The 14513-nt window shown below is 46.2% G+C and overlaps 1 protein-coding gene across 2 annotated transcripts; it reads left to right on the forward strand.

Annotated features, from left to right (window-relative positions):
* The first annotated feature begins 4018 nt into the window (after positions 1-4018).
* CTSZ (cathepsin Z) lies at positions 4019-11930 on the forward strand. 2 transcript variants are annotated; one of them, XR_012656979.1, is made up of 7 exons: positions 4441-4627; positions 5704-5867; positions 8667-8846; positions 9589-9739; positions 10034-10196; positions 10791-11003; positions 11035-11930. XR_012656979.1 is itself a non-coding variant. In XM_032782612.2 (6 exons), the coding sequence occupies exons 1-6, from the start codon at positions 4494-4496 to the stop codon at positions 10902-10904; spliced, it is 906 nt and encodes a 301-aa protein (XP_032638503.1). In that variant the 5' UTR covers positions 4019-4493; the 3' UTR covers positions 10905-11930. The 2 variants fall into 2 exon arrangements, 1 of the variants encoding a protein (XP_032638503.1); XM_032782612.2 differs by having other exon boundaries at positions 4019-4627; positions 10791-11930.
* The last annotated feature ends 2583 nt before the right edge of the window (positions 11931-14513 follow it).

Consider the following 14513-nt stretch of genomic DNA (forward strand, 5'->3'; position numbering starts at 1 on the left):
ATGTGGCATCTTCAAAGCCTTTTACAACACCTATTGAAAGTCAAGCCACCATCTGTTCCACGTACAGAGAGCAAGTCATGTTTCAACACAGAAACGAAACTACTTGTTGCCAGCACAAGCTGTTTGCCTTTGAAGTTTACCTCTCTCAATACAGTTGAGGTTAGAAGAACAGCCATTTACTTTTTCTGCAAAATTTCCTCTCTTGAGGCAGGCTTAATGAAGGCATCAGCAGGCTATGCCTTAGGGTAAGATGGGCCCTGCTTTCTCATGGAGAGTTTTAAGGCTTTCCTACCCTCACCCACATTTTGGGATCTCACCAGGCATTTTCATTATGGTGCACCAATTACATGACTGCCCAGTAAAATTTAAAAAAAAACACCTAAATAAACTAAGGGCTTAAAACCCACTTTCAACAGTGACATGCGCCCACGGGAACGCAGGGCCAGATATTTAAAAGGATTCAGGTGCCGCCACAGGCAGTGTTTTGCCTACTGTGGGTGCCACTGACGTTTTCAAAGCTGCAGCTCATGCACCACCTAACCCCCACCCCCACCCCCGGTGCCGCAGTATCCTAGATGCCTATGTTTCTGTTAGTTGGCATTTTCAAAGCAGCCTCAGTGCTCCAGCCACCCCAATGAGCTGCTCATAGCTGTAGTCCAAGCCCAAGCCCCCGAGGCCCTGAAGCAGAGTTTTTAAAAGAGGCAGGCAAATGCCTATCTTGCCACTATCCAATCACAGGCGTGTTCTCAGCATGCCTCAACCTGACACATGTCAGACCTTGCAGCAGGCCACTGACTGGAGGGGACAGAGGCAGCCTTAGCACCTGCACAAAAGACAGCCAGGGCACAGTGACGCATAGGGCAAGCATTGGCGCAGTATTGTGCATATGAGAGTGTTTTGGCTGCTAGGGCATGGGCTACTCAAGTGACTGACCTGACCGAGGTGGAGACTAGCGTTTGCAGCTGAGGATCCTGAGCAGAGGGAGGAGCTTATCTCTGGTGTGTCAGGCACATGTACCAAGTCAGTTACTTAGGCACCTAAATCCTTTGCCCCTTCTTTGGCATTTCATAGCTGATCTGATTAGATGGCTCTCCACTTAGCTGGCTGGCTTTTGAAAAGCCCTTTCTTAGGCACTTAATTGCCCCCTTGCACCCAACAGGCAGCTGCTTAACTTGGGGGTGAAAATTCCAGTAGGCACTAGGCCACCTAGGGGATAAGCATTGCTCCACCCAGCCAAGCAATGCCAATATCCCTTCAAAAAACTGGCCCTCATTCACGCGCAATTCGATTACGGCTTGTGATTGCCTGGCACTTTTGAAAACAGGAATTAGGCTTTTAAGTCACGTTAGGGCTTTTGCAACTTTTCACACACACACACACACACACACACACACACACACACACACACACACACACACACACACACACACACACACACACACACACACACACACACACACCCCTCTTCCTGTGCTAGTATGTATATCAGGAAGGCCTGATTGGTTGAAAACACATGGCTAACAAAACTGGACTTGCCTGTGGTCATGCAGACTCTGGCTACAGTTTACCAATGTGGTGGTTTGTAGCTCTGTGTTTCCAAGCATTTCCTGCATCTTTTCATACATGAGAGGGCCTTTTACCTGGAATGTGTCATCCCTTTAAAGCATTTGTCCTAAAGCAGCTGCATGTGTATCACAAACCTTTGTGTTGGGTGCATCACATCTGTTGACTCGTCTCCGTATGCCAAGTGCAGCAGATGCTATTTATTTTCAAAATTAGTTTTAGTTTTAAAAAAGTGTGATGTCCAGGCTGAGCCCTCAGGTGTCAATCTTAATTACACGGCAATACAGGTGGATTTGTGAAAATTCTAGCAGAGCAGTTTATATAGAGGCCAGAATGTCCCAGCTACCACGGGCTAAATGTGGGGAGTGGCTAGCACAGGGATCTGAACTCTCTCACCCGTACGTTATCTGCTCAGAACTGGCACAAGAGAATGATGACCAAAAATTGTTACTATCTAATGGCTGTGGTGAGTTATATGTAGTGCATTTCACAACTCCTAGCACCTAATGGACAGGTTTCCATATCACCAAAGAACTGGGGAAAACCCACTACCACAATTGGCCCCCATGTTTGTCAACTCAACAGACAGGACAATCACTGAACAGCCATGGAAATGGAACCCTTAGAGATGCTCACACCAGGTTAGTGTTAAGCAACATCAGGGCACTGGAGTGAACTTGCACTGCCATTACCAGCCTACATTGTACCTGTTCTGTGGTTCAGCAGAGGATTTCAGTCTCCAGGGCTGGTAAGATGGCACTTTTCACTTAGAAAAATAATTGTCAGGCATTTGTGTTTGTACCACTGTGTGTCAGCAAAATGTGCAATTTAATTTAATTCTCCAGAAAGATGTGTCACGAGATGTAGAAGTTGCACAACAGTCAGAAATGCACATAAAAATTGCACAAATGGTTTTGCTTCTGCTTTCTGTTCTCACCAAGAGCTTGGTCGGCACTATAAAGGTAAGTCTAGACTGCACAAAACTCCCCCTCCAGCTGTGAGGTTCAGAGACTCAGTCTACAGACCGGGACTTGTGGGTTATGCTATGGTGTTTTTAGCTGGAAACACCCTAGACGTTCCTGCTTGGGCTCCAACACCTCACCAGGGGGCAGGCTCTCAGAGCCTGAGCTGAACATCTCTACGCTGCCATGTTTAGTGCCACAGTGTGAACTGAGTCTCCAGACCTGGGGTCTGAGATTTGCTGCCACAGGGTTTTTGGTTTGTTTTTTTTCCCATGTAGACACGCCCTCTGTGGTTTAGACCCGTACTGGGTCACAGACTGTAAGGCACTGGGTCTTGGCGGCTCTGGTCAGCACCGCCGATGGGCCATTAAAAGTCCCGTCGGCAGTGCTGCCTGGCTAAGGCAGGTTAGTTCCTACCTGTTCTGACACCATGCTGCACCCTGGAAGTGCCCAGCAGCAAGTCTGGCTCCTAGACGCCGGGGTCATGGGGCTCCACGTGCTGCCCCTGCCCCAAGCACCAGCTCCACACTCCCCTTGGCTGGCTCCCAGTCAATGGGAGCTGGGGTGCGGTGCCTGTGGGCGAGAACCCCATGGAGCCGCTTGCGCCTCGGACTAGGAGCCAGACCTGCTGCTGGCTGCTTCCAGGGCGCAGTGTAGTCAGCCGTGCCAGGACAGCCACTCATCTACTGACCAGTAGCCACCCAAGGTAGCCTGCGACCCAATCCCCTGCCCCAGCCCTGAGCACCCACCAACCCAGAGCCCCTTCTTGCACCCCAAACCCCTCATACCTGGCCCACTCCAGACTCTGCACCCAGAGCCGTGACCCCCCCTCCTTCACCCCAATCCTTTGCCCCAGCCCTGAGCCCCCTCCCACACTCCAAACCCCTCATCCCCAGGTCCCTTGGGTTGTGGGCATCAACAATTTTCTTCAACTGGGTTGCCAGAAAAAAAGTTTGAAAAAAAACCCGTGTTTCAACTACGATCCTGCGAAGATTTCAACGGCATTACTCTCAGTGCATAAAGTTAGGCACATGTACACTTCGTGCAGGATCAGGGCCTTAATGGCAATACCTCTTAAAGAACATAGTTAAGGACAGGGCTGGCTCCAGGGGTTTTGCTGCCCCAAGCAGCGGAAAAAAAAAAAGAAGAAGCCGCGATCAAGATCGGTGGCAGCTCCGCCACACTGCTTTATTCTTCTATGGCAATTTGGCGGCAGGTCCTTCCCTCTGAGAGGGACTGAGGGCCCCCCCGCCAAATTCCCGGACATCCTGCATTGGCCACCCCAGGGACCTGCTTGCTGCACTGGTGCCAGCTCTGGTTAAAGATTTACACAGGCAGGAGCCTCAGTGTTTCTGCAAGTGACCTTACCAGTGAAGTCTGCACTCTGAAAAAACATCCGACCATAGCACAAGGCACTTTCTGGGCAGATCCCAAACTGATCCCAGACACTCCTGCAAGTTTATTAAGAGAAAGGCTCGCAGTATAATCACTAAAGGCGGGGGAGGAGAGGGGGGAACCGGCTGCAGAGGCCGCTGAGCTCTCAGGACCCCATTCAAAAGACCTGCAGGTGCGCGGAACTCCGGCAGGGGGCAGGCGCCTGGTTGAGCAATCGAACAGCGCCGAGATTGCGGGGGCGCCGGGCGGTGCTGCTGGGGCTGTCGGGGGTCTGAGACTAACGGCGAGGCCAGCGCACTTCCAGGCGCTAATCCCAGGGGAGCCACCGCCCCGGCCGCTCTTGCGACACGCGCTCACAGCCCCCTCCCCGCGGGCGGACCCCGGGCCCGCGCTTCCTGCGCCGCGGGTTCTCGTCCCTCCCAGCCCAGGGCGCAGCTGGGGATTGGCAGAGCCCAGCCTCTGGCTGACTCAGGCGCCGCCACCTTCCCTTAAGAGCTCGCGCCGGGGCGGGGGGGGGGGGACCGCCCCGGCCGCGCAGGAAGCAGCTGCAGCTCCAGGACCGCGGCGCTGAGCATGGCCAGGCTGCCCCAGCATCTCCTGCTGCTGCTGCTCTGGGGCTGCCTCTGCCCGGCCTCCGACGCCGGCCTCTACTTCAGGGAAGGGCAGCACTGCTACAAACCGGCCCCGCGCAAGCCGCCCGGGCTCAGGTGAGCGCTCGGCCCCGCCGCGCGGGGCGCCGGCTGGGTGGGGGCGAGGGGGCCACGTGCGACGCCGCTGCTACGGCCGCGCCACTGGCTGGGCGAGAGGCGGCTCCTCGGGGCCGGGATCAGGGAGAAGCCGCTGTCAGCCTCTCCCGTGCCGGGAACGGCCCAGGGGCGCTGCCCGAGCCAGGCAGGCAGAGCGCAGCAGCCGCCCGGAGGCATCAGCTGGGGGTGAAATCCCGGAATGTCACTGCCCACGTGATGCCGAGACCGCCCCGGCCCCTCATTACTGCACCCGCGGGCGTTCCCCGGCGCTGCCCCACCCGAAGTGGCTCCTGGTAACAGCGGGGAACTTCACCAGCCCAATTAGTTTCGATAACATCCGTGCTCATCCCATCCCCTAGGGAGGTGGGGAAATGGGAGGTCTGCAATTAGCCCCAATTTCAGCAGAGGGGCCAGGGCTTCTCTAGGGGCAAAAGGCCAGGACCCAGGTCCTCAGGGAATTTGGTGCCTAAATACCTTTGAGGATGTGGGCACAGGGTGGCTATTGGGGGGACAGGGATTTGCACTGCTGACAAATAATTCCTTGATACAGGACTCCTGAGCATTGCAGAACGGAGACAATAAATCCATCCTCTTAGTTTTGAGAGTAGAACAAAAACAGCATGAGGCCTGGATTGTTTAGGGTGACCAGACAGCAAATGTGAAAAATCAGGACCAGGTGGGGGATAATAGGATCCTATATAAGAAAAAGACCCAAAAATTAGGACATCTGGTCACCCTAGGATTGTTTCATGTGAACTCCTGTGAAGGGCTGCATTGGCCAGGCCTCTCATTTCTTATGTTAATCCCAGCTGCCTACCTGATAGCTGTTTCTGAGTTAACCCTAGTCACAAGACCATATACAGAAGGGCATTAAAGGTCACGGTGGCTAGAACTATCATGTGATCTCAAGCTAGGATGGAAATTCTCACACATCATTGTGAGACTGGAAGATTCCCCTGCCCCCCCCCTCCCCCCGGAAAATATAAAAATCATCTCTGGGAAACAGGCTTAACTCTTACTAATTTGTTTCCATATAGAACCTACCCTCGACCTCATGAGTATCTGGACATCGCTAAACTTCCCCCGAGCTGGGATTGGCGAAATGTAAACGGGACCAATTTTGCCAGTACCACTCGGAACCAGCACATTCCTCAGTACTGTGGGTCTTGTTGGGCTCATGGCAGCACCAGTGCCTTAGCAGGTACTTGTTACTGAGTATCTGTTGTTAGTGGGTATTGTTTCCTTGGCAGCCAGTCCATTTTCAGGATCCCTCACATTCTGAATCTCTGATTTGAGTGGGGGGGAGTAATCTTCAATTTGGAGAATTATCAGCACTATTCAGGGTTGTCACTGCATAAGACAAAGGGCCTAACTTCTAAATAGCTTTGAGTATCTGGGCCAAGGTACCTGCCCTACATAAGACAGACGGGGGAGAGGATAAGAAAGATTCTAACGTGAAGGCAGGTTTGGTGGTAGCATATGCTGTGGGAATTCCCCAACTAGCAGCTGAGGAGGCGAACCTTTTTTCCCTGGAGTAAGTTCCATTGTGGTAGGGGTGTCTTCCCTCGTTTAGAATTAAACACCAATTAAAAAGGAAAAATTGGAGTGATTAAAACACATTTAGCAGAAGGGACATTGCTTGTGCAGTGGGAATGTCTCACACCCTTCACTGTACAGTTTTCTTCTCCCTTTTGCATTCAGTCACAGTTAAGTCCCAAAAGCCAGGAGAAGTAAGTAGATAAATTATTCTATCAATGCAGTGAAAACCGTGATATCACTGTAACTTCCCTTTTTGGGTGGGGGCAGCAGCTCAGCTGGAGTTTAGCTTTCGGTGGAGCAGTTTCTCTGTTGCCTCTTCAGGGCAACAGCAGTAGTGGGCCAGATGAACATGGGGCTAGGAGCATGTTACACTAATTCCCCACTTAACATCATTTCGATCTTACGTCCTTGCTCAGTTACAGAACATGTTCCATTTAAAGTTGTGCAATGCTTTGCTATAACATCATTTGGCTGCCTGCTTTGTCTACAGCTGGCAGCCCATCCATCAGCTTCCCTATGCCAGTCCACACACAGCGCCTCCCACCCACCGGCAGATCCCACGGATTGACACCTTCCCTCTCCTCCTGCCCTTGACAAGCAGCTGGCTTGCAGCATTCAGGAGCAAGGGGGGAGGAGCAGCAAGGACTTGGTGTGCAGGCTCCCCCTCCCTCCTCAGTACTGTACTGTATGGCAAAAGAAAGGGGGCAGGAGGGAAAGAAGCAGGTTAAGGGTGGGGGTTTGGGGGAAGGGGTTGTGGGCAGGCCGAGGGTTGAGCCCTCCACCCCTGGGAAGCTGCTGCTGCAGCACAATGTGCTTCTCCTAGCCTACAGCACCTTCAGCCTCCTCTTGTCTGCAGTGCCAGTGAGCTGTGCCTGTGGGGGTAAGGCAGGGGCACCTCCCAACTATCATATTGTACTTTATGGCAAAAAAATTTTCCCTGGAACTTAACTTCCCCTTTTATATTCATTCTTATGGGGAAAATGGATTTGCTTACTTCATGTAGTCACATTTTTCAGGAACCTAACTACAATGTTAAGTGAGAAGTTACTGTATACAGGTTGAGCAGACATACTGAAGCAGGGGACGTCTCACTACCAGTCACTCAGGGAAACGGAAGTACAGGTTTCATTGCTGGGGTACATGGTGCTCTACAAAACACATGGAGATGCCTGCAGAGTTTCTGTTAATCTGGATAGATATAATATATAACCAGTGTCTGAGGTGGAGAGTGGTACTAAGTATAAGGGAGGAACAGAGACTAGGTTGGAGGCAGTAGGAGCTGCTGGGGAAACTAGTCAGGGACAAAGATGGAATTATGAAGAACCAGGTTTTTAACTAATCCAAAAATGCGAAATCCAGGCAGGGCTTGGTGACCATGTAGATCAGAAAGCTGGACTTCAGTGTAAACACAACTGAAGTTTCTGACTATCTTTATTTACAGATTTGAGAAAAATTAAAGGTGCCCAGGACAGTAAAAAATCAAATTTATCAAAATTCCTTAACTTTAGTAATAGAAGGGGTGTCAAATCTCTGCTTCCTTGCTGTCACTGGCCGACTAGGGAAGTAGAGTGGAAGCTTTCTCAAGCCTCAGGTGAAGCAGTAGGAGTGTCTACTTTTCATAAAGAGCTCTTCTCACGCATCTGAGAAGAATTAGAATTATCATTCTGATTGGGGTAGCAGTATTACCTAAGGATCATGGCCTCATCATAGTAAGCATTGTACAAATGCTTATTATAAAGTCCCTGCCCCTAAAGAACTCAGTCTAAGTAGACAAACAAGTGGGAGAGCAGAGAAAGCAAGGAGGTAGGCGAGCAAGTATGAGTAAACCAAGCAAGTACAATTGGGCATAAACTGTCAGAAAATTTGGCCCTTGGTCTCACTGCTGCCTAAATCTATGCAGATATGAGATTTCAGAGCCTAGCAGAACATCCAGTAGACCTGGGATCTACAGCCAATGTTACTGGTGACCTGGAGCAAGTCACCTGACCTCTCCGTTTTTCCTTTATCTGTAAAATAGGGATGGTTATACTTCCAAGCTTTTGTAACAAGCTTTGAGATCTGTAGATGAAACATGGTATAGAAGAGCCAGGTATTATCGTTAGTTACACGTGAGGGCTTTCATAACTGGTAGAGGATGTTAGGATTTATCTATTTACGGACTGAAATGAAACTTGTTCATCCATATATATCTGCCCCCGAAGCCAACTTTGAATGGAAAACATTAGCTGCACCTGCAAAACATACAGACACCATCATTTTGCCCTCTCCGATTGGGTCACGGTGTGGGCACCTAGCCATTCTGTTAGCATGAACCACTATAGGCTTTTGCACCCACACCTGTCTGCAGATATTTAACAGATGTAGCTAAGGAGACATAGCTGAAACATTTGGCCCATAATGAGTTACAGACAACAGTAAAACTAACAAGCACCAATTCTTTATTCTTTTGTTATTACCACAGACCGCATCAACATTAAGAGAAAAGGTGCTTGGCCTTCTGCCTACCTCTCTGTTCAGAATGTTATTGACTGTGCCAACGCAGGGTCCTGTGAAGGTGGAGACCACACAGGTGTTTGGATGTATGCTCATGACCATGGCATTCCAGATGAGACCTGTAACAACTACCAAGCCAAAGACCAAAGTATGGCAACAGATTGCAAACCTTCCTAGCTACAACTCACTCTTATTTGGCAGGGTTTGGTATTGACTTTAAAGGAAATTAAATATAATTTAGCTAACGCATCCATTTCTTTTTCTGCTTCTACCTACTGCTGGCTGCTAGTGAAGCACCTGCTATCTAACTAGGAGCAGCAGGTTCCCTTAGAGAAGCTATGTTTGGGTTTTTTTGCACCAGAGTCAGACAGCATAGTGTGTTGCCATCATGTCTGAACAAGCATTCACGATGCAGGCTACTAATCTGAACTCGCTAGGCACTGATGTGCATCGGTGCTTTCATGCAGTAATATTTAGAAGTGTCATCTTAAGTAACCAGAGCAGAACTTCAGTCTATTATACTTACTTGCAAACAAATCTCTTGAGTTGTTTCTGTAGCTCCACAGAAGCAATTTAATTATTTGTATACTGAGACACTTATCAGGAAGTAATTTTTATAACCTACAATTGAAAAGCATGTTTGAAGGCTGAAACAGATAAATAGCACATAACCTTGAAATATTATTGACTGCGGAGGCTGCCTTAATTAGCAATCTGAACTTGCAGCTTTATTTAACCTGAAGAAACAAGCAGTTTTCTCTGCTATATTTAATCTTATAATTATGGCTCCTCAAAAGGAATTAAAGTTTTTACATTTCATTGAATAATTAAACTGTAAGAAGAAAAACACTAGCTTGCAATGTTAATCAAATGTCACTGCTTCTTTATAGCATGCAAGAAGTTTAACCAGTGTGGAACATGTGTTACCTTTGGGGAATGCCACGTGATAAAGAACTACACCCTCTGGAAAATTGCTGACTATGGCTCTGTCAGTGGGAGGGAAAAAATGATGGCAGAAATTTATGCCAATGGTCCAATCAGGTAAAGACAGTATTACAGGGTAAGAGTTATCCTGTTAATTTTCTTCTAGTTGTTTCCAGTTTATCCCATGAAGTTTGCAAAGCCTCCTTATATAGCTCATTGAGCAGTTCTTCACCAGAACAGGCCTTAGCCTCTGAAGACTATGTGCTAAACTTTTGCAAGATATATTATGATATAGACCCATGTAGGTTAAGAACTTTTCATTTGAAGTGAAAAGTGGGTGATGGACACTGTTCTCCTTTAGTCTACTATACAATTATTTTTGAATGAGGAAGCTCTTTTTGCTTGTTACAGTTGTGGCATAATGGCTACTGCACAGCTGGATGCGTACACTGGAGGACTTTATGCTGAATACAACCCCTCTCCTATGGTGAATCACATTGTATCTGTGGCTGGCTGGGGTGTGGAAAATGGAACTGAATACTGGATTGTTCGTAACTCCTGGGGCGAACCATGGGTAAGGAAGAGAGAGGAGGGATGTGCTCAAAATGATTGCAAAATGAAATGCATTTTTAAAAACTCCAGAAGTTTCTATATTACAAATTGTACAACAAGCTTGTTTATAGAAAACTAAGTTTCCCTCAGCCATAGGAGTTGTCTCAATCTACGATTTTTAATACAGCTGTCAACTAGGAAGAAAATCCAAACTGAATGTAATGCTTCCCCACTACAAAGAACACCACAACGCAATAGCAGGCCAGCCTCTGTGCGGTGTCAACTCCGCAAGTCCTAATATTGCGCTCATATGTGTATGCAACTCTCATTGAAGCCAGTGGTAAATAGCTATTGGAACCATTTATCACAAAGCTATATTTGACTCTGGATAGTAGCATTTGGAAATCAATTCCTGGCTGGAAACAAATGAGTTTACCAGAGAACCGCTATTTCAAATAAGCTTGTTTTGTAAATCCCACTAAAACCCTTTGCAGGGATCTACTTTCACCTCTAGTCACCCTTGCTCTGCCCAAAGTACACTGCTTATGGACAGAAGTTACTTTGTTACTAATTTATAAACCTTTTGCCAATACTAACTAAAATTAATTTACTATAGGGTGAACTGGGCTGGCTGAGGATTGTGACAAGCGCATATAAAGGTGGAGAAGGAGCCAAGTACAATCTCGCTATTGAAGAGGATTGTGCCTACGGGGATCCTGTATTACCTTGATTGTTTCTAGGGTTTATGGGGTACTTTCTGGATTTGAAATTTTATTTTCCCCTCCCCCCCCATCAAGGTGTGTGTGGTGTGTTTGTTTTTTTTTTGTTTGTTTGTTTTTTGTTTTTTTTTTTAATAAAAGGCAGTTTAACTATTCTGTAGTAAAGAATGACCAGGCAGTTAAGAGGAATTTGCTCAGATAACCATGATGATTTAGAAGTGGAAAAACTGCCTCTAAATTTTTAACTTGCACTGCATATTTAAAAGCAGCTGTTAAGACAAATTTGCTTATCCTCTGCTTTATGTGCCTGGTACTTACCAAGCAACATATCAGAAATTGTAAGTACAAATCCTCTCATTGGAAAAATCATTCTCACTTGTCAATATTTAATCTGAAGGAATATATAAGATTTGTTTTACACTTGTAATAAAGGAGGTTTTCCTTCTAGTACAAACTTTAAAGTTTGCTCTAAGCAAGGGGTACTGATTTCTTCTAAAAATTTGGGTTTAGACTTGCAAATTATATACACAAAGTAAATATCACTGAGCTACATAAATACAGAAATCATACTATGTTTTTTGTTCTCTATTTTAAAACTGAGTCCCATAGTCACATTCTGTTGTTTCACTAGTGCACGTCTTGCATTGCAGATTGTCATTTTTATCTGATTGAAAATGATGCAACAGTAACCAAATCTCTTTAAAACTACCGGAAAATGTTTAATATAAGCACTGATTGTTATTGCCTGATGCTTTCTTTGCTCTAATTCTAGGCTTTGGTATTTGAATGGCTGTGCTATTTTTCTGTACAAGAACAATGACAGTTTTTTTTAAGGGGGGCGGGGGGGATGGGAATAGGGTTCTAATGAGATATACCTTTTAACATGTGCTTTTACCATACGAGGAAAGATGGTATGTTATCTTCCTCTTTCCTGCTTACTCAACCTTATGTGCCTAGTTCCCTAATGGTGTAAATTACAACCCAAACCATATCAACTATTAACTGAATCACAGTTGTTAAACTGACATTGTTTCTTATGTGAAGTGATTAGAGGGTACACAAGTGGATTGTAAGAGTTTAATGGAATTTGTTTCTCAGCATTAACTTAGTGGTACCTATGGCAGCCTCTCTTGGCAGGGCACAGACAAGGTTTAAACAGAAGCTGTACTTTAGTTAAATGCCACCATGAGATGCCAATGAAGGATGGGTTGGGGAATAGAGGCACCTTCAATGATCGCATATGTACATGAGTGAACTAAGGCCACCTACAATTGCACAGAAGCCAAGTGCCCCATGTCACCAAGGGTCCTGCTCTTGGACTGAGATGCTAATCAACCACAACCTACTACATGTTGCAGTATGTACTGAAGGTCACATTTACGTAGAACAGAGATTAGGGTCTGCATTTCAGGTACTCTACAGGACAGCAGTGAGCTACAGACTTCTGTTTTCCATTTTGGCAAGTTAAGAAGAAACTGATCTTCCACTGTCTTAAAACATCTCTAATTTCAGGAGCCAGCTGCTTTTTTGTTAAATAAGTTTAATTGTTCATCTATGACCTACTAGTGAGGAGGCATATTACTCATCTACAGTTGTTTCATTGTGACATGGGCTTTATTTTACAAATTATTAGCTCCATCACTGTCCCGCTGATTTCTAACACCCTTGCTGCTGCTGCGATAAAGTAACACCAGGTCCAGTCTTTACCTTCAATCTCAGAGGGAGAAAATTGTCTCCTAAACTAGTTGCCCAGCAAAATACAGAGGACAGGCTAGGGGCCTATGATGCATATTAAAAACATGCAACATTGGTCTCAGGGATACAGTATCAGATGGGCCACAAGAGCTACATTCTGTTCCTAGTTCTGACAGATGTTCTTTGTGAGCTTGGCCAAATGCCTTTACTTTAGCTGTCAAAAAAGGATACTAAAACATTAAGGTTGCAAAATTAATAGTCTTTAGTTACATGATCATATTAGCATAATTCATATATGGAAAGTAAAGTTGCATGGATAACCTCAGTTCTGCACTGCCTGACTCTTGAAAGCTCAACTTTGCACCCTTGCTATTCTTAAAATTAACTTTAAAAAACCATTTAAGGTTTACTAAAAATGTAAGTTCCACAATATGAAGCCACAGTGACCCAGATGGGTCATCAGCAGGGTTGTCCCTTGAGGTCCACACCACAGATCTTTCAAGTAGAGGCCAAAATATAAGTTGTTGGGGGCAACTCTAATTTTGACTTTTCCTAACTCTTGAAAGCTCAGCCTTAAGGTTTTTGTTTGTTTTTAACAGTAATGGGGAGGAGTTGGCTATCTACCTCTGTGAAGCCATCACTGCTAGGGATGAGGTACACTAGCTGATCTTGGATTTCACTGCTAGTTGCTGACAGCAGAGTAATGATGAGATTGAAGAATCCTAGGTTCCATTCCAGTTTCTGGAAAGGAGCATTTTAAAATAGATTATAAATCCTTTTATCTTCTGCCCCATGGCAGGTGAGTTAGGCTGCTTCCTCCTCACTGCCCAGGCATCAATAGGGGGAAAACAGAGAAATGCAAACATTCTCCCTCATTTCAGTCCAGTTGCCAGGAGTAGCAATTCCAAGGCAAGTCCTGCTTAGCTGCTACAGGCAGGGAAGGAGTATGCTCAGTACCAACTGAATGCTGCGGGAAACCTCTAACAAACCTCAACTGACCTTATGCAAACTGAATTTTCAGAAACCAAATGTGTGGATTTTCACGTGAACAGCAAAGACCATTTGCCTGAGAGCAGGATAATTCCTGCTTCAACACATGGAGGTAGTAGAGCTTCTCAGTGACACAGTGGTAAGAATTTTTTTCCAAACATGGGCAAAACATTGAGCATGGAAAACCACAATCTGAATGGTTATAATTTGGTAAAGTTATAAGCTATTGAAAATAATTTATAATGGAAAGCGTTAGCCACTTTGAAAGCTATTTATATGGCAGTCATGTCATGGAGTGCATTGTGCTAGGCACTGTAAGAAACGAACAAAAGCTTACAATTTAGAGGACAAGAGAAGAGATGACTATAGACACAGGAGAACAAGGAAACTGTATTGGTCAGCATGATAAGCACTAGTCTCGGCATACCAGTGGCCTAGCCATTTTTTGTAGGCATCACAGCAAAGGAGAGTTTTAAGGAAGATAATGAGGTCATTATCCTGAGGTTTACAGCAAGCCCCTCCCAACCACAAGGGGCAGGAGAGGACAATGCATGAAAGTGCTTGCTTTGAAAGTTAAGAGGACAATGGAGGTCAATCCAAGGCAGGAGTCAATGTCTCAACAGCAAATCAGAGATGGTAGTAGGGTGGGTATGAAAGGCTTTTAGAGTAAAGACAAACAGCTTCTGTTTGGTGAGACAGAAAATAGAGAGCTTATGGAAGACTGCAAAGAGTTAAAGTTAGGTGTCCCTTCTACCTACAATACTCCCAGAGGTGCCTGAAGCCTTGTATTTTAAATGTTGACAAAGCACTTCGGAATGCTCTAGCACCAAGAACTAGGAAGCACTAGGTATGCAAAAGATTCACCACCTTTGAGCAATGGGCCAGTGTTATGGTAGTAATAAAGTACAGTTGCTGCAGCAGCACTGACTCTGATC

This window comes from Chelonoidis abingdonii, chromosome 14 (assembly GCF_003597395.2).
Source record: "Chelonoidis abingdonii isolate Lonesome George chromosome 14, CheloAbing_2.0, whole genome shotgun sequence".
In the NCBI taxonomy this organism is placed as follows: Eukaryota; Metazoa; Chordata; order Testudines; family Testudinidae; genus Chelonoidis; species Chelonoidis abingdonii.